General features: G+C 35.0%; 1 protein-coding gene across 1 annotated transcript in view; it reads right to left on the bottom strand.

Moving 5' to 3' along the window:
• Nucleotides 1-1,969: 1,969 nt before the first annotated feature.
• The window catches only part of sns (sticks and stones), a 116,246-nt gene continuing 91,605 nt past the window's right edge, over nucleotides 1,970-26,610 (bottom strand). Inside the window, exons 16-18 of the mRNA XM_069812584.1 lie at nucleotides 25,602-25,750; nucleotides 19,247-19,394; nucleotides 1,970-14,618 (exon numbers count right to left, since the gene is read on the bottom strand). Of these exons, the coding sequence (XP_069668685.1) occupies nucleotides 14,245-14,618; nucleotides 19,247-19,394; nucleotides 25,602-25,750 (671 nt within the window). The 3' untranslated portion in view covers nucleotides 1,970-14,244. The remainder of the gene's footprint in view (nucleotides 14,619-19,246; nucleotides 19,395-25,601; nucleotides 25,751-26,610) is intronic.

The following is a 26,610-nucleotide window of genomic DNA, read 5'->3' as shown; positions in this document are numbered from 1 at the left end:
TTGTGATGTTATAATCACACAAGCAAATGAAAGATTCAGTTTCACTGGCCATCTCAGCGCTTCTAACTTATTCGTATCGGCAATGTTTCCTGAGTACTGTACATCATTTCCAACGAAACACCTCATATCAACTGTAGAAGCTTTCCCCTTTCTGGATCAAAAGAAACTAGAAACTGAGCTTGGCGTGGTGTACAGAAGGGAGGAGTTCAGATCTGTGTCCGGTGCAATTCCAATGTTGAAATTTATAGTAAATACAAATACCATTAGCATATTTGAAGAAACCGTAAAACTGCTACAAATAATAATAACAATTCCGATGTCAACATCTGAAGCAGAAAGATGTTTTTCAACTCTAAAAAGAATAAAGACATTTTTGCGCAACACGATGCATCAAGACAGATTATCTTCCCTAGCCATGTTATCAATAGAACGAAATCTGGTCATGGACATACCTGATTTCAATAATAAAGTAATTGACACATTTGTCGCAATGAAAGATAGAAGATTGGATTTTACCTACAAAATGTGACAAGACAAAGTGTAAAATGTAAATAATCTTTGAAATGTAAATAAGTGTTCATTTATGTATAGTGAGACTAAGTGTACTTGTATAGTGTAAATAGTGTACCAGTATATAAAATGTCTTCAACATCACACACAATCAACTTGAGCAGCAACAACAAAGCACATACTGATGACGACGGAGACGACGACGACGACGACAACACCACCAACAAGCAGCATTACGTAAGTAATTTTTTTGTGCCCCACCTAGTTCGAAAATCACGAGCCGCCACTGATTGTAACAATTTCCAAGTTAAGGAAATTACAGTTTGTTATTGTTTAGTAAACTGTGTGAAGACAGGTCTGAAGCTCACAAATGATAGCAACAAGGCACCACTTATAAGGCAACTAAGCCAAGAGATAATGGGGTAGGATGGCCAGTTCCTATCCTCCTAAAATGACAGTGCTACGCATAAAACATTTTGAACCTAGATTAGTTGCTAGGAAAGATATTTTTCCTCTCGTAAATGGTGATGCTTTTCGTATTTCTCGGGAAATTTCGAATCTCACCAATGACGCCTAAACAACCATATTTCCTAACCAACCTTCATATTGTACTGTCAGTCATTCTAGCACCCAGAAAGAATCCACATCAACGGAATGGGGGAACAGATGTAGAGAGAAGGTTTCAGAGAATGGTGTAAAAGGGGCATTATTAGCACTTTTTATCAGTTTCAAAGTGATGTTCAGGAAAGAAGTGCAGTTTCATTTGTGTAACTATGTTATTTTCTTGAATATGAAAGATGACAGTGTAGAAGAAATTCCATCATTAATAACTGTACAAAGGTACTGAACGGGGGAAAAACTTTTCAAACCAATTATCGAGAAAAATGAAAAGAAGTCATGAAGAGTTAGGCCTAAGTCTAAAAGTGACAAAACATAAAGAATTGAAATTCAGGACGAATTAGGCTAAGGACCCTAGGTTGCCAACTTCCACCTATTAAAAATATAGAATATAAGCTGATTTAGCAGCAGCAGTAGCTGTAGACCTAGTAGGCCTCATATTGGCTGACCTTGTTTGTGTTACTGATTTTGAGTATGTGTAACAGTATTCTTTTGTATGCCCAACAACTGTTAGTTAACATTTGCATTTACTGCAGTGACTTATACGGAGTTCAGGGTATGAAAACTATTTTCAGGTTGCATTTGCACTGTAAAGTTCATAACTTTATAGCAATATGTTTCTACTCATACCGTACTTATCTTGTTGTCTCGCCATTGAAATTGAATGTAACATTGCTCATAAATTAATGCTGGACGTTTATTTAAGACAAAATTTAGTAATTCAACTTAATAAATACTAAAAATATAACTATTTTGACATAAGGATATGGCAGAATCGTCTATATATATATTATACATATATATATATATATATATATATATATATATATATATATGTGTGTGTGTGTGTGTGTGTGGACCGCAGTGGCGGCCATCTTTGTTTCTGTATTAAGGTCTAAGTATTGGAGACAGTCTTGATGAAACTGTATCTTCTGAATTTCGAAACGAGCTAAGACAGATGAATACAGAGTGACAAATTAAAACAAAAGCTCTTCTGTGTAATAACATAAAAGTGAGGCGTACCAAAAGAAAATTAGAAAATTAGAGAGTACGTGAAACTGATATTCTGCTACTAGGTTCGTATTTTTCGGGAAAATAAAAGTTATAACTTCAAGCACAAAATACAGCACGAGAGCTTCGTTTTGAGTTTATCAAACTGTTTACACTTGTGCTTTGTACAAAACAGCCTGAATGACAGATAAAGCCTATCTTCAAATGTCAGAGACTTAGATTGGATGACTGAACAGCAACATTCGACAAATATAAAGAATCAAAACTTCCATTAACATCGACATCTTTATATACATCAGGTCTACATATTTTATGTAATTACATTCTTGCAACTATAAAAAGATAGTATGCTTCATTTGCCAGGCAGGTGTTTGGCAATCCAAACTTTTAACATAATATTGATACATGAGGAATGTGAACTTCTTTAACTAGAAATCTTAAATACAACATTTGCAAGTTATTCACAGACAACTATGGCATTACGGTTATGGACTACCGATACATACAGTTGAGCCCTGTGTCCGGATGGGTATTGTTTTCTTATCTTAGTCCATATGTTTATAATAATCTTTGGTTGTTTAATTTATGCCAGTAAAATAATACAAAAAAATGCAACGTTAATTGTAAGAATAACCATAATAATAATAATAATAATAATAATAATAATAATAATAATAATAATAATAATGATCAATAATTTACTCAATGGCAAACTCGTCAAGTTGCTATGTAACTTGTCAAGTTGGCTGCACTGTGGCTACGAAAAATCGTTAGAAAATAGACCTTCTACAACATTACTACACACAGACAGAGCAAAGTGAAAATGTTTGAGCTGTATAGAGTTCAGACAGCTTTCATCCACGCGGCAGCAGATCAGCTCCACCAGTCACCACGTCGACAAGTAATAACATTGTTAAGTACAAATAAGAAAATTGAGATCAAAAGACATTATGAATAACACGGAAAAACTGTTTACAATATGTTCAATCATTTGCTTCTCACTCTCTCTTTTTTTATTTATATTTTCAGTCTTTATGAAAAATTCGTCTGCTTCTAATTTATTAGAAGGTCATTGAGCGTCAACACCCACAATAAAACCCCTCCCCACTGTACACGCACACATTCCTCTCCCTGAAGAGTTCCAACATACACTTCCATACTGTTAAGACGGTTTATTTGGTTATGTTTCATCGACACTGCCACGACATAGGACGGTCACCAATTGTGAATCACTTTGTAGTGTTCGCCTTAGCCAAGTAATATGTCAGTGCAATCTTCTAGGGCTGCATCGAGTGTTGAAGGAGATGAGGTCGGGCTCCGAACTTGATTCAATGAGGTCAGAGGAGGCAGAAACATTTCTCACATATCACACGAGCTGATACTCATCCAATTTCACATTAGGCCCTATGTTTAATCCCTGATTAATAAACTAAGTAATAACTAAATATATCGATCGACAGCCCTAGTCTCTCACTGGGTAGTAGTTTATAGTAGCACCGTTTCCAACATTGTAGTGCAGATCTTGAAACAAGTGCGTAATTGGAAGAACTGCTGCCGCGTCACTTAGCATCACAACGTCCAGCATGGAAGCCTTATCGTACATTGTTGGCGTTAGGTTTACTTTGGCATCGGATTATGAAGTTTATTATTTTTTGTTCACTGGCAATGTCTGGTTTTAACAAAAGCAAGCAGGGAATAAGTATTTTTAAATTTTAGTTTTAATATACTTTCCCATTGTTGAAAATGTTTCAAATGTTTGACAGTGATCCAGACAATTTACCTGAGAAATATTTAGTTGTATTTCATGCACAACTAATTGATTAAAAACAAGTTGTTTTTAAAGGGCTTTATGATTGAAACTCACTTTCTATCGAATGTAAATGCATGAAAAAATTGAAAGATTCAATAGAATTCAAAGCTGTTAGGAATATAATTAGAAGTCATTTCCAACAGTCCTTCATATTCTCCGTGCATATAATGTGAGTGTGAAATTATTTCTGTGAGACTACTCATGGATGGAAATAAATCTTCTGATTTAAAATATGTAAGTTACTGGTTTTTCTTTGTTTGTTTGTTTTTTGCTAATGTCGGATACTTGACTGTTCGTCATTCACCCATCTGAAGCCAGTTGTAGAATATACATATAATTTAAAGATATTTAATCTCTGCTTGCAGTATCAGTCATATCCTCTCAGATGCCTCATCACTTAGAAACAAATTCATGAAAACAAAAGAACAAAAAAACACACACACACACATACAAAAAACAAAACGAAAAACGAAACAATATATTACAAACCAGTTTCTTGCACTTGGTGTTTGATTCTGATCAAATCATTTTTAATAATAAAATTCGTGTCCAGAAGTGTAAGCAAATATTGCATCATATGTTTGTTTCAATAGCTTTAATCATCACAAACTAACAAATAATCATTTGCCAATTTGCGAAAGAATTCAGATGTAAAAATAAATACCGGTGCTATACTTTGTTATTTACAGTCATGGAGCATTATTTCAAACAAACATTTGAAGTTACATCCTAACAGTTAGGAAGTGCAGGGATGACTTACAAAAGAAGCTAATACAATCGAACTTGTCTAATTCGAAATCGTGAATAATTCGAACTTTTCATGCGGCCCCTTGACATTTCTATACACCTACAATGCAATCTTAAAAAGTCGCCCGCTTGTTCGATTCTTTTTTTAATAATTCGAAATGAAATCCAACAAAATTCAGTTCCGTAATTACGAAAATCAGCCCGCAGTATACCGCGAGCAGACTGTCACCCTGTTTTCAGATGAAAAAGGGCCAGAACATCCCGAGAAACCACTGTCTACAATCACCTAGGCCATGGACCACATACAGGAATTAAAGTGCTATGTTGAAGGACAACAAAATGCGAATAAAACACTTTTCCAATCACTCAATAAACTTGAAGAATTTTGCATGAATCAAAGATTAAATGCTGAAAACAAATAAAAGTATGAAGTTAAAAAAAAAAAAAAAACTTTGAATGTCTTTATTTTGACAATGTTGTACAAAATTCTGCGTAAATAGTTTTTTGTTCTTACTGTACTGCACTGATTTTTATACAAGAAGTACTGGGTATGATTACCATAGGGGCTCCAGAAATTTAGTTGATTGGTTTGGAACATTTATCTCCAAAAACATTGGTACATTTAAATCAAAATGCCTCTGGCGTGGAAAGTAGGAAAATAATTTAAATTTGTCTAATTCGATTTCTTTTAATAGTCACTTCAACTTCGAATTATCCAGTCCGAATGATGCGGAAAAAAGCAGGAACATTCTTATTTTCATTCTGGGTAAGCTCAGTTCATTAGAGTGTACCTAGTGTACTACGTTGTAAGTCTCCGACTCCTTGGAAATTGTATAACCAAGGCAACACGTAAAAATAATACAAAAGAAATAAGCAAGCAGTATGAGGTAGTCTCAGCTCACTCCTGTTCAGCATTTTAATGGATGAGATTACCAAGCAGCGTAAGTACAGAACGAATATAGGTAGTACATGTGTGGAGGCTATGGCCCAGTATAGGCAGGGCTGGGCAGTATTTGAAATGCATTTGTATTTTGTAATTTGTAAGGATTTTCGAAAGTATTTTGTATTTAAATACATTGATGTATTTTGTATTTCAAATACTCAACATACTTTCTTCTTCTTGTCCTTCAAGTTTTGGATTTGAATTTGAAGAATGAACTTTCGTCTTATTTGCCTACTCATTTCAAATATGCTAGCCATACACTTAGTTTTCTTGCCAAAACTGATTTCCTTAATGCCATAAAGAAATCTCCAACAGCATCAAGGATCCATCACCCAACACTTGCTAAATGTTCAGCATTATGGAATACGTCTAGGAGATTCAAATCCTCAGATATTATATCAGGCGTCTTGAAATATTCATTAAAGTTTCCTTGCCCAACTCGATGAGATTCTTTTTATGGCGCAATCTCTCAAATATTGCAATTCAAACATGATATAAACAGTATATGTGAAAAAAATGGGATTACCAATTTTCAAAGATGTTGAGTTTCAGTACCTTGAAGAATATTGTGCAATTCTGAAACCCACTGCCACAGCCCTTGATTTAATGCAAAATGAGAAGACGTGCTATTACGGCCAACTTTCGGCCACATTAACTTCCCTCAAAAACAGATTACATATTCTGTTATCTAGTAATCTACGCCATCTATTCCAAGTAACTCCAATCCTAATAAGTTCGCTTTCATCAAGATTTAAAGTGAAGTTTGATCTGATCCAGAAGCAAATTGAGGTATTTTGGCAGCTTGCTTCCATCCATCATTTAAGATGAGATGGCTACCTGACACTGCCTCATCAAATGATAAGAAGAGGATACAGAATATGTGTCTGAAATCAGCTGAGCAGTTCTCTGCTACACCTTTGGTCAGTTCAGATGATGAAGACGATGAAAACAATTTTTATGTTTTCAACTCAAGTACAACAGACTTTGAAAAGCAAAAAGAAAAGAACTTGTTTACAGCGGAGTATGAGCTCATACAATTCTTCAATGGCAAAGGGACAACCCTGTGCTCTCTAGAGAATTACCCAACAGTGAAACAAGCTTTTATAAAGTATAATACAAGTTTGTGTTCCTCTGCGTCTGTAGAAAGACTGTTCTGTTTTGCAGGATTCATTCATTCTTCAGCAAGGGGATCCTTATCCGAAGAACTTTTTGAGAAACTGTTTTTTTTTTTAAAGGGAGCAGTAATTTTTCATATGTAGCATAATTTCATTCCTGACTGGGAAAAGGAAGAATGTTCAGTTACAGAGTTTATATAAAACTTCGAGATAAAAATACTTTTAATGTTAATATAATACTTTAGATTTTCAGTAATATTCTTCTTTCTTTATATATTGTATCGAGTATTTGAAATACAAATGTATTTTGGTTAATTTTTTAAAAGTATTTTCTATTTGTAATTCAAATACTATTCTTTGAAGTATTTTATATTTGTATTTGAAATACTTGGATGTCAGTATTTTGCCCAGCCCTGAAGGCCTGTCTTCAATCATGCGATATGTTGATGATATAGCCTATATACGAGAGATTGCAGAAAATGGTGAAGGAATGTATGAAGAGCTGAAGAGAAAAGGAATGCAGATTAGCACTGAAAATAGTAAAGTTATATGGGTTAATAAGGACAGACAAAACAAAGCCCTAAATACTCGTATAACATGTCAGAAAAATTTGAAACATGAATATTTAGGCACCATTTTAAGTGGTGATGGGAAAATTGATCAGAAGGTAGTGAATCAGACGAAGAAGCAGCTTCAACACAAATGAGTAGCACATTAGTAGGCATGAAGGAGATTAGTGTAAGAACTAAAATGCAACTTACAATATTAAATTATTGTTCCTATTATGCTATACAGCACAGAAAGTTTACCACTTGAGAATATACACCTTAATAAGTTCCAAGCTATAGGGATGAAGTATATTAGAAGAACAGATGATATAGTTTTGTGGACTTCCGGATCTTACAGACATAGAGACAAAATTAAAAATTCTGCTCTTAAAGCTCTAAATCAACTACCGGTACATGAATGGAATACATCAAATTTGATGACACTCAATTTAAGCAAAAGTAACTACCAAATATTTTCACTTGGTAAACAAGAAAGAGAATTCAATATCCAATACAATGGCCAACACGTTCCTAGGACTTATGAATCCAAATATCTTGGAGTTATTTTCGATAGTAAGTTAACATGGAGCAACCATTGAAATACGTTTCTGAAAAAGTTCGTAAAAGATTCTCCCTTCTAAAAAGACTAGCAGGAAAGAAATGGGGATGCTCTAGGAATACTTTGAACACTACATACAAAATGTTTATACAGCCAGTGCTGACATACTGCGGAGAAATTTTAATTACTTCACCTTTCATAAACGAAATAGAATAAGTTCAAAACCAAGCTCTCAGACTCATTACTGGTGGAATCAAAACAACTCCAATAGATTCTATGAGATTCCTCACTAATATTAACAGCATCAAAATGACAACAGAAGAAAAAGCACTGATTCAATATGAAAAACTTATCAGATTACCAGGAAACAATTAGCATTCATACAGTCCTCTCTGTAGATTGAAAACTCAAAAAAGTTTCATATCCATTGTTCAAGAATTAAAACAGAAAATCAACGTCCTGAATTTAAAAGAAAACTTACAAATTAAACCAAACCCTTTAACTCTATTAAATATAGAATATAATCTAAATTTAACAGAAGAAATACTGAAATCAGAAGTAAACATTGAAATACTAAAACAATTGTCTTTAGAGACAATTAATATTAGGTACCCTCCACAAAACTGGCTTCATTTATACACTGACGGATCCTTGATCTCCAGAGAACAAGGTGCCGGTGCAGGTGTTACGTGCTATCTCTTCTCACTTTATAGATCTCTTGGATATGGAACAACAAGTTTTGATGGAGAAATCATTGCAATAAGTGAAAGTCTCAGGAATCTTCTATGCCACATCAATAAATTTAAGCATGTAGTTATATTGTCAGACTCCAAAACAGCTATTCTATCAATAGTCTCTAAACACACACCTTCATCTCAAACAGCAGAAATAACTAAAATCCTTTCTCAATTAATATCACTCAATAAAAGAATTGTATTCCAATGGATACCATCCCATTGTGGAATCCTGGGAAACGAGAATGCGGATGCTTTAGCAAAGAAGGGCAGCACTGCTACTTACAGACCTGTTACTAAATCTACGTATTACTCTGTGAAAAGATTTATTAAGTCTACATACTTAGACTTTAACAAACAAAATTTGATAACACAATCCCAAGGGAAAAGATGGAACTCTCTGCATCATAATCCACAATTAATTCCAGATTTACCACGAAAATCGTCTATAGTGCATTTAGATTGGCAACAGGCCATGACTGTTTGGCCAAACACCTGCATAGAATTGGAATATATCAGTCCCCTAACTGTCCATTGTGCAACTCAAACCAAGAAATGGATTCGGAACACCTCAAAATCTGTGCTTTAGTGGCTGACCATGATAATATCTTTGAAAAATATTGGAGTGCAAGAGGTCAAATGACTTTATTGTCAAACGCCTGGCATTAGAAACCAACCAACCAAGAAGAACATTGGTAAAACTAGAAGGTATCGGATACACAATGAGAGAATATGAGAGGAGGCAAGCCAGGAGAAGGCTGAGCATGAGGTGGTAGAAGAGTGTCATTTGAAATGGCTTGAACATGTGCGAAAACAAGAAGTTAAAGCAAATGATAGAAATTCGGATTGAGGGCAAAATAGAAAGAGGCCAGCCAAGTAATACATGGGATGACATAATAGAATGAAACGGAAAGATGAGGAGTAAGATGAAGAGGATGAGTCAAGACCAAAAGGAGTGGAAGAGTAGGATAGAAAGAGGCACCCAGATGCTTAGCAGCATAATGGGTTAGTGAAGGAGAAGAAGAAGTTAAGCAGTATAAAAGGCTTGTCTTAACTTATATTAGTCAAACGATTAATCCGTGGCACACACAGCCCATGAAGGGCTAAGGCCAACCAGCCAGCTGCTGGTTTCACCTTCACAAGCCTCAGCAGATGCAAACGATCATCCAACCAGAAGGGAGATATCGTTTCGTCATCATTATGATCTCCCCATCCATTATAGCTGGATTTCAACCAATTTTTTCAACCTATCACAGTTTCCCAAGTTCATCGTGAGGACTCAAAATGGTCGAACAATTACAGCATCAATTCTTCATGCTGAAGATCCATGTTTAAAGCCTGCGAATCCCAGTGGAATTTGAGTGAACAAAAATGATGTCTGGGGAAGGTTTTTGCTGAGTACCGGTACTTAAAGTAAAACTCCATTTAAACGTTTTTATGGGGTCTGAAAAAAAACGTATGTGAGAAAAACGTATAACTGAAATAAATTCACATGGAAAGTATAGGAAATTTGCCAGGACTTCAGAAAAAACGTATAAGTGTGAAAAACATGTGAGAAATGTATAAATGAAGTTTTACTGTAATAATGATGATGATGATGATGATGATGATGATGATGATGATAATATCGCATCATCGCTATCATCACCACCACCACCATCGCCATAATACTGATGCAAAATAAATCTAACTCCCACAATTGCCAGTAATTACAAAGGAATGTAAGAGTTTGGTGCATTTCTACTACATGGGATACTACGGTCAATGACAGATTTCATAGTAAGTTATCCACCTTTAAAAAAAATATTTAAGGTAGTTATTTTAATCTATATTCATTATTTAGTTGTATGTTCAACTATGTAAGCAAGTCGTAATCCTCCTTGAGTGTACGAGAAGGCCCTATGGCTTTAATTCTGCCAGATTAAATAAAGCCATTATTATTATTATTATTATTATTATTATTATTATTATTATTATTATTATATAATTTATGTCAGGAATATTGAAAACTTTGAGCTCAAGCCCTCTTTGTTAAAGTTTTTTTTTTTTTTTTTTTTGTTTTAAAAGTAGTAGTACCTCCTATTTTATGCCCTCTTTGTTAAAGTTTTTTTTTTTTTTTTAAGGAGTAGTACCTCCTATTTTATTTAACATCAAAATTCAATGTGGATGATAAATGTCGATAAATTTAGCCTGAAGTCCTCTATAAGGATCAGAGTTATTTTCCGTGCCATAAATCTACGACACAGACTTCCTAGCTTTACTTTATATACGGTATCAGTCTCACTATTATGCTTTGTTCTTTTTTTTTTTAATAATTTCATTGTTGTTATAAAGGTTAAAAAAACTTCCTTTCTGGAAGGAGCTAATCTACGGATTTTATTACCCTAGGTCGAGTTTTAACCTCGGATGGTAAATGCAACGTCACAGAGGAAAATTTAATAAAATATCCTATTTATTTAATAAAAAGTAAAATCTTATTAAACATAGACTATTGTAAAATGGGATGAATCCAATCATTTGCACATTTTTAAGAATAATGAGTGTGCGCATTTCACTACAACAATTATCGCGCAACTGATTTTTCTTTTTTGTCCTTAACTAATTGGTCTACAACAATGGTTAGCTGCACAGCACTAAGCCAACATTTTCTTTTCAACATAAGTTTATAATGTGTGCTGCATTTATCGAAGAAGGTGGTGCTTGAGATAACTTCTCCTGTTGCAACTTATCAGTGTTGTCAAATTGGCATATCATGATATTTTTACTTTCTAAGAAGGGTCTTAAGTACTAGTTTTGATTTGCATGTGCATAGCTTATGTCATTTTGATGCTACATTTCACTAAACAGAATCTAACAATTTTGTGGGATGAATCTGATCATGCAGCTATACCGGTACAACAAAGGGAGCCTTTAAAAACATAGGCATGAATTCCCAATCTAATGCCTTGTCTGAATTCAGGGAGACAGGAATTCTTCCATTCTGTCCCAATGCAATCATTGTCCAGATTTCTGAAGAACAAGACACAGGTGACAATCATTCAGGAAAAGGATCTTGGACAGCATCATTTGAAATGCAACTGAAAAAGACTCGTTTTGATGAATCAACAAATATAAAAACTCGTCGAGCAAAATGCTTACCCGTAACTCCAGGCAAAAGAAGTGTAGTAAGAGACATTATTGGAAATGATGATGACAGTGCTGATGACGGGAAATCTGCAATCTCTCAGGATTCAGTTTCTACTTCCATGTTACCTGACACTCAATAAGAAGACAAAGATGATGAAAATGAAGATGAATAAACAGGCAAGAAGATAAAATGGAGTAGATATAGAAAATGGAAAAAGTAATGAAGAACTAAATGAAAATGATTTTGCCATTGTAAAATTCCTAACAAAAAAGCGGATTAGATTTTTATCAGCAGAACTGACAGTGTAGATGATGACACATGTCATATGATACCTATGATTTTTTAAAGAAAGAAAGTTGCTGATAGGAGTGTTTATTTTGTCTTTCCAGAAATTGGAGATGCTATTGAGGTATAAAAAAACAAATTGTTCGGAAGTTTGTGCCAGAGCATGGAAATCGTGGTACATAATGTTTTCAATAATATTAATGATCACGACATTGAGTAGTAAGTCACGCTGTTTGAAAATGTATATCACTGAAACTAATTTAAGGTAGAAATTATACATGTGTAATATTTGAGAGATTGTGTACAGAATATAATATGTTAAATGAATCAATAAGGAGATACTTTTATACATTTCTAACACATAGGCCTACCGTATTGTATGAGTTTAGAAGTTAAGCTGTACTAAAATTTGATGTATTTTACTTATACATTTTTTTAAAACACAAAATAGTGTTCGATTTCACCCATTGGAAGTCTGAATTCAATAAAATAGGGAAAATAAATATGTGATCGGATTCACCCCAACTTGTGAGGTGAAATCAATCAACAGTTAACTTTTTAAAATGATATTTATAATTATAAACTAAATTAAGTTTCAAGTTTATATGAAACTAAATTCAAATTGACGTCCTATGCGAAAGTAGTATGGCAATCACTGCAAGAATATTTAACTGTCAGATTTAATTGAAAGCAAAGAAACAACGCCAAGGGTTATTAGAATCATCTACCGGTACTTGTTTAAGTGCAAAATGAAAACTTATGTAAGAATCTGAAATTAACTCTTTTGACAACAAAGTTTTGTCAATCTACAGAAACTTTTTGTAGTATAATTCTCAATTAAGTGATTCGTAATGAAATTCTTATTAATTATCTGCTAATAATGTGAGCATCATATTATATAACTTTACACATATTATAATTATCGGTAAATTATATACTGTATCTGTATGTCAATGTGTTTGTGTGTGCGTGTCCTAATATGGATCCGAGTTATTTTAGTAAAATAGCGGCTGTGAATAGGAAGAACTTGGGTTCGAATAATCCAGAAGGCAAGGAACTTTTTCTTTTTGTCATAACATTCTGCTAATAAAATGAACACTATGGCTTTCTCTCAATGTAAAAGCGACAGCAATGTGATGCTGATCACTGACTTCTTAGAAATAAAAAAAAGTCACCTGTATTTGCTTACACACCATACTCTTTAGTGGAGATGATAAAAATTACCTTTACTTTTTATCTGTCTCTTAATAATCGATTACAGGACTTTTATTTATAAATCTTGTCTACTCTCACAGTGTTTTACATTTCGGTTACTAAGAGTGCCACAGCCAGTGGCACCCGTACTTGAACTCTGCTTCCTAAAACTTATGTACAATCTTACATTATAGAAGATACTGGAAATATCCTCTCTCGGTTAAACAGGTATTGTATGGGAAAACATATTATAATTGATTCGACTGTTCCACTACTGTAATTTTTCTCATTTCATTTGTGATGTTTTTACTTATTCCAATATGTAAGGATTTGTTTTGTAAACTTTGTGACTTTGTTCGCGTATGTTCAAGATTTGCGCCAATTTAGTCTAGTTTTCCCTCTGTTAAAACTGTAGGTTTTCGCTCGTGTTTTTTGTTTTGCGTGGTGCACAATGAGCTGGTTCGTATGTAAAATAACGTTTACACGAAAAATGCGTTTCTCTAGAATCAGCTGTTAAGTAACTTCGCGAGTAAATGCGTACTGCTGTGAGACCATCAGGGAATAGGTTCAGACATGAAATTATTTTTGGGCAATAGAGGGAGGGAAGCAGAGTTGAAATATGGATGCTGACAGCTGTGGTACGCTTAGTAGCCGAGGTATAAAAGACCACGTGAGCAGACGAGAATTATAAATAAAGCCCTGTATCAATGTATAGTAGTAAAACAGAATTGTAACCAGGTTGTTATCAGATGATCTGAGCTGCTCTCATAGAAGAAGCATTTAGTGATAATATGTTTTGATCAGAATTATTATTTTTATCAGGAGAATCGGCATTTTCTTCTTTCGTTCACAAAGCTTGATGCCATATCAATAATCTCTATAGTATTTTAGGCCAATATTGGTCTTTCTGTCAGGCTTAAGAAACTGTAACCTCCACACGAGTGCAAGAAAACATGGTTTCAAAGTAGAGTTAAGCAATCCGAGGACAAGACTCCAGACACTGCCCAGCCCACAGTCCTCATTCACACTGGCTTGAGCGTAAGTCACACAAGATGGCCCTCTGTCTCCATGGCAGCCGGATAGCTCAGTGTAGGATTGAATGTTGATAGCAGAGGGGTAGGTGCTGTAGGACCATTCTGCTGCTGCTGCTGTTGCTGCTGTAGTTGCTGTTGCTGCTGCTGTGTCGAAAGGGGAGGGTTGTGAGAGACTGTCACGTCAGGTGGCGGAACCACTGGGCCTCTATGTTGTGGGCGACGCAAAGAACCAGTACCAGGCATCACAGGCTGGCCCATGTGGCTGAACTCGATCTGTGGAGGATATGGAATGTAGCGGGCATCGGGTGAGATGTTGTAGTAGGGTCCATCCACCACAGGATGTGTTGCTGCAAGGTTTCCAGCAGTATAATGTATCTTAGCACCTGAAACAAACAGAGTTATGTAAATTGTGTATAACTTACTGTACTCTCTTGTCACAAGTATTACTGTGGTGTTATAACACGATTAGTCCTCGGTGGTCTAGTAGCCAGTGAAGATTTAAAAAATCAGTACAGTAAAACATATTTTGCTTTCTCACATTCCATTTACTACCAATGAGTATCCTAGTTTTAAAGTTACAAAATTAACATTACAATAGTTTTCTTTTTTTCTTCTTTCTTTTTATGTGCTTCATGTACCTGGGTGAGGTTACCAAAGAAGAAAAGGAAAAAGATGAAGAAACATATGGTGCAAACAGCTTGTGGTCTGAAGAAGGCTGAGAAGAGATGACTACATTATATCTGCCAGCAATTCTACGAGCTGATACCAAATTTTATTTTATTACTTATGTCTAAAGATAAGACAGTTTTAAAAATAACTTCATTTTATAAGTATACGTATATATATATATATATAATCTTTTTTAAAATTCAATTTGAGATAACATGTTATGTTATAACATTTATTATTATTATTATTATTATTATTATTATTATTATTATTATTATTATTATTATTATTATTATTATTTATTCAGATGATATCATGAATTCATTGTAATTCTTAGAGCTAATAAACTTATCTTATCCAATTCGAAGTTAGAAGGTTCAAGGGTGATGAATTTAAAAGAGGAATAAAAACTTTAGCATGCTTTTTCTGGGAGATATGTAAATATTTACATCATGTAACTCTGTCTCTTCAAAGTTTGTAGGCAATTTCCCTCCCACTGAATATCTTCTACAGTTAGATGCCTTGACAGCTCATACCTTTAGGAGATGTCAGACATTGATTACTTTCAAAATCCGGTTGTCAAATAGACTGCTTAGACTATGAGCTTTCTTGAAATATAATTTTTCTAATACCGTATATGATTTTTATTTTTAATATATGAATTTTCTCTATTACTTTAATAATTACTTCGATTCATATTGCTGTAATTGTTTAATTCTTACAATTAGAATTAGGTACATGTAACTAAACTTGTTTCATTTTTCTCATCATCATCATCATCATCATTATTATTAACTGTATATTGTTCCTATATTGCTGTCATTTTTATATATTTGCTATTGATCTTATATTGATCGAGTGGAAGAGAAGGCCTTATGGCCTTAACTCTGCCAGTAAAAATAAATCTATTAAATAAATAATAATAATGTTGAAGTCTCCATCACTAATTCACTTGGATCAAATTTCTGACGCTTTAAAGCCATCGGTCTCATGCTTAACATTCGGCAGGTCTTTGAGCGACCTCGTGATAACTTTGAAATTTAATTGTATTATTGTTTTCAATTTCTTGTGTCACTGCTCCAATCACTCGCTCCAATTTCACTGTTGCAACCAATAAGCTGCTTCCATTATAAAATGACACTTACTTGTCTAATCTACGTGGACTAAAACCGAGGTTGCAATATCTTGCGAAATAAATAATTAGTTTGCTCCACGTTTTACATGAATGACTAGTGTCTCGATGTGAAATGCGAACATGTGGAGGCCTTGGGAAATAAATAGTGCGTCAAGTAGTGTTAATGTTTCAGATGGTGTTAATAATAATAATAATAATGTTCTCAGTGTGAGTGAGTTTGTCAGTGAACAGAGCTCTAGCAGCAGCCAGATCACAGGTGTATTCAAGAAACAATCTCAGCGAATTATATGAATATATTAAAAATTCTCTGCCAAAAAAGGGACCAATAGTTGAAACTGCAAAGGTGGTAGGACTGGGTAGACAAAGTGTCAGTAAAATAGTAAGAAGAGGACCTAAAACACCTCAGAAGAAGCGCAACAAAATGCAGAAATTTATAAAAATCGATAATTTTACTTGCGATATAGTTTGTAGGGAAGTTTACAATTTTTTTTTAAGAAGGGACAGTTGCCAACCATGGCTGAATTCTAACCGAGCTACAAAAAAAGTGCCAATTTCCATACAAAGAAACTAGTCTTCGGGAAATTTTACGAAATCTTGGTTTCTGTTCCTCATGCTCAACAAAAGGCGTAAAATTATAGAGTCTTCCAGAACAGTAGCATGGCGATATCGATATTTGTATAAATTGAATAATCTAAGGTCTGCTGGACACCAAACAGTTTTCTTAGACGAAACTTGGTATGACACACACGATGTGGTAAGAAAGGGTTGGGACGATGGGAGTTGTTCGTGTTGTCTTCCAGCGCCTATGTCTCGGGGTAAGAGAATTATGATACTTCATGCTGGAAGTAAGGATGGATGGTTTCCTAATTGCTTGTATCGATCATCAAAAACATTGGTGACTCTTAGCTGATTCACATGATGAAATGAATTCACCAATATTTGAGAACTGGTTTCAGAATAAATTACTCCCGAATCTTTTTTTTTATTCAATGCAGTGGCACTTGACTAGAGTCATTGGCCGTACAATGGTGATAAAAACTAAAAGGAAAGAAAACGAAATAAAGTGAACAATGTGCAAGTGAAACTATGAAGGAGAGGATGTCAGCACTGCTACATTCCTTCTCTGGCCTCCCAGTACCTATCCACGAAGCTGACAGATGAAAGTGCTGGACAAGTCTTAATGTGGTTTGAGTCCATGGTGTCGGAACATCCACAGAGCTTGCAGTGGAGGCTGGATAATACACCCAGGCAGTAGCCAGACAGTCATGACCTACTGCAGTGCGGAACATTGCAACAGCTTCTCTTCTGGGCCATTTGAGGAGAGTGGAGTTTAGTGCGTCTTTCCAGTGTTTATCTTTAATTTGTACCTCGAAATTCTTATGGAAACATTGTCCCCCGAATCTGCCTGGCAGAAATTTTGTTATTGTTTTAGGCAATGCGAACTATCATAGCAGATTAAAATATAGGGTCCCTACCATATCTACTAGAAAAGATGATATACTAAGATTTATGAATGATCAAAACTTGGATATTCCGAATCCATTCCCTGTAAAAGCAGTATTACTAGAGATTAAGGACAACAACATAAAGAGGTACCGGTAATTTGTTATTGATGACATTGCACGAGCCCATGGTCATGAAATACTCAGATTGCCCCCTTACCATTGTACTCTGAACTCTATTGAATTGGTTTGGGAAAAACTGGGGGGGTAATAATAATAATAATAATAATAATAATAATAATAATAATAATAATAATAATAATAATAATAATAAGAACAATAACAACAATGTGACCCTGTCCAGAAGTGATACTGTGTGTACAGTTTTGCGATAATATACGTAAGACATTCTACCAGCTTTGTGAGAAAAATGTGTTAAGAAAACCATAGAAATTGAAAGAGCATACATGATGAGGGATACTGAAACTCAGGAATCTTCTATGCCACATCAATAAATTAAAAAATGCAGTTATATTGTCAGATACCAAAGCAGCTATTCTATCAATAGTCTTTAGACATACACCTTCATCTCAAACAGCAGAAATAACTAAAATGCTCTCTCAATTAATAACACTCAATAAAAGAATTGTATTCCAATGAATACCATCCCATTGTGGAATCCTGAAAAACGAGAATGTGGATGCTTTAGCAAAGAAGGGCAGCACTACTATTTACAGACCTATTACTAAATCTACGTATTACTCTGTGAAAATATTTATTAAATCTACATACTTAGACTTCAACAAACAAAATTTGATAACACAATCTCAAGGGAAAAAATGAAACTCTCTGCATCAAAATCCACAGTTAATTCCCGATTTACCATGCAAACCGTCTGTAGCTGCATTTAGACTGGCAACAGGCCATGACTGTTTGGCCAAGCACCTGCATAGAATTGAAATATATCAGTCCCCTAACTGCTCATTATGCAATTCAGATCAAGAAATGGATTCGGAACACCTCAAAATCTGTGCTTCAGTGGCTGACCATAACAATATCTATGAAAAATATTGGAGTGCAAGAGATCAAATGACTTTATTGTCAAATGCCTGCCATTAGAAAACAATAACAACAAATTATAGAATATTTCAAATATGAATTCTGTAGTGCTCGGGAAAAGTGACACAAGTCAGTTTCCACAAAACTTTTTTGATAATTTATTGACAACTTACGGAACATCTGTTCGCTTGGAAAAAAATACATAGATATTCCTCCTATTACAATAATTCATACAGAAAAAAAATCAAATCAACATAAACCAGTGTAAGTTGTCAATAAATTATCAAAAAAGGTTTGTGAAAACTGACTTATGTCACTTTTCCCAAGCACTGCAGAATTTTCTGTAGATTTCTGTTAAAAAAATTAAATTATTTGGGATTTTAAATTAATAACATCTGTAGCCACAGTATAATCCATGATAAAGGGACAGAATTTTTCTGTGTGCTCCCAGGCGATATGGGCAATGTCCAGTCCTACTTCCTGCAATGAATCTTCTGGTATTTAAAAAAAATTGTAGATGTTAGGTTAGGGGAAATATCATTTGTGATCAACAGTCTAGAAAATGCTTCCAAGGTCAGATAAGACTCTAATACAGTATTATTCTTTCTATTCTGACTTCAGAAATATGTCGTATGGCTGAATTTGAAATGTAAGTTAGTAAACGTTTTGAGCTCCTAGTTATAAAAAATAACGCCATACTACTCACCATCTACACCATGGTTGTATGTGTTTCTCACATCTTGTTCGTCATGATGAGGTTTTGGTTGATGTTGCATCTCATATGTAGGATATGGATATGGGTACTCCATCTGATCTATTAGGTATGTACTTGCTGCAGCTTTTGTTCCATCCTCCTGCAAAATACACAAGAAACACACAATTTGTTACTTGTGTTACCGGTAATACAGAGAGAGAGAGACAGAAGGGGAGAATTACGTTATTATTCACGATCTCTTCAGTTTAATTTTCAAATTCAAGTGACTACAAACAATTTCTTTATGTTATATGAGGTATAATTTTCCACACTGACTATTGTAAAATTAGTCTCTCTGTCAGAAAAGTATGATATCCTGAAATAAAAATATATACATTAAAGCAAGAGGAAAGATCATGCATAAATAATAGCAAATCTGAAAGGCATATGAGAAATAGAGTTTCAAGTCGCTTCACAGTAATCAAAAACAGTTTTCAATGCACTCAGAAAATCAAAAGTTTCCCTGTTTAGATTAGCTGTTATTAGAATGACTAATTTGCACTGCATCGTCTTTCTCCCAACTGCATTTTATGTGACAATGAAGAAGAAACAGACAAAGCACATCTGCTGAAAAGTGAGGTCAACAGCTCAGAAAACTGAGTTTATGGTATATATATCTGAATACTGGTTGCAATAGTTTCTTATGATTTCATGGTGATATGCAGTGCTGCAGGACCAGGTGTTTTAGTACTGTATTACCAATAAACGCGATAAATGACTTAGAAGTAGGTATGTCAGGTTTGATCTTAAATGTAATTATTGGTTTATAACAACAAATTTCTCGCGGATTTCTGCGAAAAATCTTCATATTCGTGATAAACGTGAAAAATAGTGGTTTTCCAAGTTGCATTTATTTTGGAAATATATTAATTGTGACATGAGAAAGTCAGCTGCAAGAGAAGCAGGACCAACAGGTAGGTACATCATTTAAGAAGGTAGCATGGAATTCTATTATTTTCTTTAATAGCCTGCACAAACAATGATAACTAACTTTCCTAATCTTTCCGTAGGTATAAACGAGATCACCTGGAAACTGTTAACACATTTCAAGTACTGTAATTAATTCTGATGAGAGGGCAGAGGATATATATAGTGGTAATAATAAATGTACAGGTGACTGTAAGCTCATTTGTAAGGAAATAAAGAAGAATTCAATACGGGAGTACCAGTACGTAAGGAAAAGGGTAAGATAAACAACTTTAGTATATTCCTGCCTATCATAAGGAGAAATCGTGAAATTAGTGTTGTGTGTTGGACTAAGGAATTTCAGAAATTTGGTCCTGTTGTAAGTGAAAATATAATTTAAATGTGCAAGTAATGTAGTAATTAGTACAAGAGCTGATTATGGTTTCTCTTCAAATCATGAGAAAAGGCGTGATTCATACGAAAAACAAATACAAATAAAGGACATACGTATACAACGTGTTGAGCTAACAAGTGCACAAGATTCCACTCCAAACAATAGTGCAATACTGGAGATGATCTTCAAACACAAAACTAAAGATAAACTTTCTTTTACCGAAATCACTTCAATATTAAATTTGTATTGATGATTTGTTCATAAAATAAATTTAGGAACTGCGAATGGAAATAATTAAGTCAAGAGTCATTATTTTAGGCAAATATCCCGTTAAAAAGTTTATTAATATGACATTACATTGTGTTATGGTTAAAAAAGGTCATGAATTAATGTTTTAAAAAATATTAACACATGTCTAACTATAATAATTACAAAAACTTGTTTATTTTCCGCAAACAATTTTTACAGAATTTCACCAAAACAAATCTGGCCCTGCATACTGTATACCAGATGTTCTTAACCTGGTGCTCTTTTAATGACATTTGGTACTCTTGTTATGCGAGTAAAAATGTGCTCGCGAGTACAAACGCTCATGAGGTCCTCTTTTCAATGCAAATTTTGTTATACAAGCTAGAAAAAATAGTGTTCCTATCCATACGTTTTTTTTTATTTTAGTGGGTTATTTTACGATGCTGTATCAACATCTAGTTTATCTAGCGTCTGAATGAAATGAAGGTGATAATGCCGGTGAAATGAGTCCGGGGTCCAGCACCGAAAGTTACCCAGCATTTGCTCGTATTGGGTTGAGGGAAAACCCCGGAAAAAACCTCAACCAGGTAACTTGCCCCGACCGGGATTCGAACCCGGGCCACCTGGTTTCGCGGCCAGACACGCTGACCTTTACTCCACAGGTGTGGACTATCCATACGTTATACTATTTTTGCGTCCCAATACACATTTCCGTATTTCATGGTGTATAACCCTTTTCAATTAAGTGTGGAATTAGCCAGAAAAATCAAGGTTATTCAAGAGAATAATATGGCTGCTCATAAGAAACTGAATTGATAGATCTCCAATCCATTTTAGCACTGTATTTGCTTTAAAAGGAGAAATTCATAGCCTTTGAAAAGCGAAGACATAAAAAAAGATTAGACCTACAAATACTGCAGAGTGTTTCTATCAGATGTCTAGCTTTGTTTGGGACGACCTATCTACACGTACAAAACATTCTCAGTTATGAAATATCTTAAGAACAAAGCACGATTATGATTAATTGATTCACATCTAAGCGTCTTCTCTTTGGACGTCACTGAAATTTTGAATAACGTTGAAGTTCAAGGATCTCATTACCCTCGTGAGTGTTTTAAAAACCCATGTTTTATTTATTTAATTTATTTATATGTTCATATTCTGGCAACCACACTGGAAAGTTCTCGCTGCCTCGGGAGTCGAACACACGTCCGGCAGAAGGGAGGGCGCTCGCGAAGGCAGGCGCGGGGAGAGAAGAGAGAAAGCTGTAAGATCCTGGCAGCTGTGCGCAGGGAGAGAGGAAGGCCAGCACTGCGGTGCGGCCCGTGGCGAAGGGAGAGAGGGAGACCGAGAATCGTCCAGAAACAGAAGCCGCGAGAAACAGGTGGAAGACACTCGATGCAATACATTCCAGAACTATGGTTTGGCAATAAATAGAAGACGCGAGTGAGCTGGACAGCCAGTTTAGTTTGGACAGAAAGCCAGTCAGTTTTTGTGACGCAGCCTTCAAGACCGGGGTTCGACTTGAGTGAGTCTGTGTAGCAGCAGTGAGCATCCAGGTGGAAGCAACGCAGCTGGAAGTTTTGAGTTCGAAGTTCAGCGGACTGTCTCTGGAAATCTTGGGTTCGATATACTGTAAACTTGAGTAAACTTGAGTGATTGAGCCACAAGAACTAGCCATGGCAAATGAACAGTGAACTGAGAACTGACAGTTTTGTTTCGTAAATAGTGCTTTGTGAACATTAGTTGAGATTAGGAGTACATTGCTGTTCTCAATAATCCAAGTGAATTATTATTGTCGTCTATGGAGTGCAATAACGAATACTGTGTTGCTGTGTGGAGTGAAATACCCATTGTTGACGGGAGTGTTTAAATTTAGTTATAGAAAGTAATTCTTGTTGTAAATAAAAGTAACATTATTGTGTTTGAATTAAAGTCACAATATATTAAACCTATTCGTTGTTATGGTGCTCACTAACTTAGTATTGCCTGTGGGGTGCTCACAATCTTAAAAAGGTTGAGAACCCCTGCTGTATGTGTATACAATATCCATATAAGGTTGAGAGCTTCTGTAATCAGTTAAAACATGATAATGACGAATTTCATATTTCACAGAAGTAGGGCGAAATTCATAGGCAAGGACAGTAAGTGCTGGAATTAAAAAACAGACAACACACATACACACATACACAGCACATCCAACCACCCCACACAACACAAACAAGCTGCATTCCGAACAATGGTACACAGACTACTCAACATACCAATGAACCAACAGGATTACAACGAAGAACTAAACACAATCAAATGCATAGCACAAGAAAACGGATACAACCCCAACATAATAAACAACATAATATGTAAGACAAAACAAAACCTCAAAAAAACAGAAGAATACAACACAAACACGAGAACACAAAATATACATCACACTAACACACGAAAACAAAAACACACATAAAATTGCAACCTCATTCAAGAAATTAAACTACAACATCGCATACAGAACAAATAACACTCTACAAAAACATCTCAACACACAAACAAGACAAACAAACAAATACAACAAAACAGGCGTATACAAACTCAAATGTAACACCTGCAACAACTTCTACATAGGACAGACAGGCAGATCATTTCAAACACATTACAAAGAACACATCGCAGCCATAACGAAATTACAAAACACCTCCACATATGCAGAACACATCACAAATGCCAACCACACCTACAGAGACATCAACACAGACATGGAAATACTACACATCCAACCAAAAAACCAGAAACTCAACACACTAGAACAATATGAAATATACAGACACACGAAAACACACCCCAACGATATTCTCAACACACAACTCAATTTCAAAACACATACACTTTTTGACTCTACACTATGAACACACCCACACAGGAAACAAGAGGCGCCAAGGCCAACAACGACCAGTTCCGAAGATGACCGAAAATAGGTCGAAACATGTTAATAAGTTACGTTAAAATTTAACACAAGGAAGTTCTTATCACACATATTCCGAAGTGATACAGTGTTGAAAGTTGTGTAATCATGATGTATAAAAAACAGAGTTGAATTTTGGGCGTTGCTAAAACTTTTTTCTACAGCTTTTCCACTTCTCATGAAATTTTGAATTAAATTCTGAGTAGCCTACTTTTACTTAAAAGCATTAAAAATAAAAGACACATAAACATCATTATTTGAAGCTGACTGTGCTATATACTTTACAAAACATTTCTCACTATCATTAATTAATTCACTAATTGACAATAATAAATCTAACCAGTCCTTTCAGATATTATAAATTTATGAAGTGGTTTCCTTTACTTTACTTTTTTTTCTTAAGAAAACAACGCTGAGATTTTTTGTCGGATTCAAAATCCAGCATCCTCATCCAATTGTGAATCGATCATTCAGGTGGAAAATGTACGTGCTGAAAGTCTGTAGAAAGTTATTTAGAGATATAACTTGAGAGGTCAAAATAATATTATTTCAATCAATCTTCTTAATGTATCCAGCTGTTTGCCGACAACATAAAGTCCACTATAGTCTATTCATTTGTTGTTTTTCACGAGAAATGAGGGGTATTTTGATCGGTGTTCATTATAGATGCCTGTTGCTAGTAGCCAGAGTTGGGGTGTAGTCAATATATACTGCAGGGCTGTTCTTCTGCAACTGGTATTGGTGATTTTAATTTATTTCTTTTGTGGTTTATGGATGGACAGTATAGAAGAATGTGTTCCAGATCTTCATCATAATTATTACACCACAGACAAGTAGGATTATCAGAAATGTGAAATCGGTGTAGGTACAATTGAGTGACAATGTGACCTGTTCTGGCTCTTGTTAAAAATGTTTGAACATGTCTGTGCAAGTTTTTGTACATTTCCAGGTCATTTGGTTTCTTTTGTACAGACTGTAAAATTTTTCCTTTGTCAGAAGAGAGTCAATTGTTGATCCATAGGTTTGTAAAATGAGACTTTACTGAAGCAAAAACATTGGATAGAGATATCACTTGAAGAGGTGTTGGTTGCAAATATGTTGCCTGTTTTGCAATATTATCGAATTTCTCGTTTTCAGATATGCCACAATGACTAGGTATCCATTGAAATGTTATTTCCTTTTGGAGTTCTTTTAGTTTACTTTGTTGTTTCTGAATTGGAATAATTCTATGTGCATATAGGTTTGGTTCATATTTAATTATATTAAATATAGCCCCCTTGGAGTCGGTAAGTATGCAAATAGATTTTTCAGAAATTTGAGTAACACAATGAAGAGCAGCATCAATAGCTAGCAATTCAGTGTCAAGACTGGAGGAGGATGAACATGGTATGAAATAACTTTCTTGATATTTTGGAATATAATACCCTGCTCCTGATGTTCCATTATTAGGATTTAGAGATCCATCTGTATAAATCTGAAGGTGATCCTTATATGTACTGCAGAGTAGTTCCATGGAATCTAACTTAAGAATGTATGGAGGATCATTTTTGGAATGATTTCCTGGAATTTGTATGCTATGTTCTGGAATCACCCATTTCCATGGAGGAATTTCGTTCACAAGTGGAGTTTTAGCAATGAGTGTGTCTGTGATATAGATTGGTATTTCTTCTTTTTTTATTTTATAGAAATTACACAGGATATCATCTGATATTATTAACATTATTTAAAAACACAAAGAAAAATGAATATATTTTAAGTCTAAATTTGGAAACGCGACACTTTGAATACATTACGTTACTTACCAAATATTCCTGGTTGCTGTCTCCATTGGAGTAACTCTCACTCTTCTCTGAAACTGAACTGAGTGTTTCTCCAGTCACTGTCTCGTTATAACTACTAGGTGCATACATTTCAATTGTGGCTGATTTACTACTGCTCTGCTCACTGGCTGCTGTAAGAAGAAATGAACATAATGAAGTATCACTGAATTTGAAAATGAAAATCATGCAAAAATATATTTTGTTTTTCTCATTCAATCTAATTTTAATTCAAATGAATGACCAAGCAATTTATTTTTAATTCAAATAAATGAGCGAAGAACTGAGGACTAATTATGTTGTGGTGGTGGCAGTGGCAGTGGTGGTGGCGGTGGCAGCAGCGGTGGTGGGGTGGGGGTGGGAGTGGGAGTGGGAGTGGTGGTGGTGATGGTGGTGGTGGTGGTGGTGGTGGTGGTGATGGTGATGGTGATGGTAGAAGTGACAGAGGCAGTGGCAGTAGTTTAGTTAATATTGCTTCAAATTGTTTGTCACTGTTAACATTTGTTAGCAGTGGTGTCATTCTTATTTTTTAACAACAGGTTCTCTCTAATATAACTACAACTAGCCCAGTATTGGGTAGTGTTACGTCCATGGATCTGGAAAAATTCTGTATCTCCCACCAACTAATATATGCATAATATTTAGACATTTAACAGCCAAACTGTAAAAAAGTAGCATGCAAAACAATTTAATATATGAGGTGTGATTGGAAAGTTTTAAGACTGGAGCCGCCACTGCTCATTAGATTTTCCCGCGGGTGTGAAAGAGAAAGCTCGTTTTCTCCTTGAAACGTCCTGAAAAGATCACTGCGATATCTTTGTTCAGTAGAGAGTGGCAGCCTGGTGAGTGAAGACGTGTTTTCGGTTCTTGGCAAATTTATCAATTTCGCAAATGTATGAAAAAACGGAACGACGAGTTTGGTCAAATTTTGTTTTAAAACCGAGAAATCAGCTTCGGAGACTCTTAAAACCAGCTTCTGGGGTTAAATGTCTGA

Source organism: Periplaneta americana, chromosome 16, assembly GCF_040183065.1.
Source record: "Periplaneta americana isolate PAMFEO1 chromosome 16, P.americana_PAMFEO1_priV1, whole genome shotgun sequence".
NCBI lineage: Eukaryota > Metazoa > Arthropoda > Insecta > Blattodea > Blattidae > Periplaneta > Periplaneta americana.
Note: the sequence above shows the minus strand (reverse complement) of the source record. Positions and strands in the feature narration are given on the sequence as shown.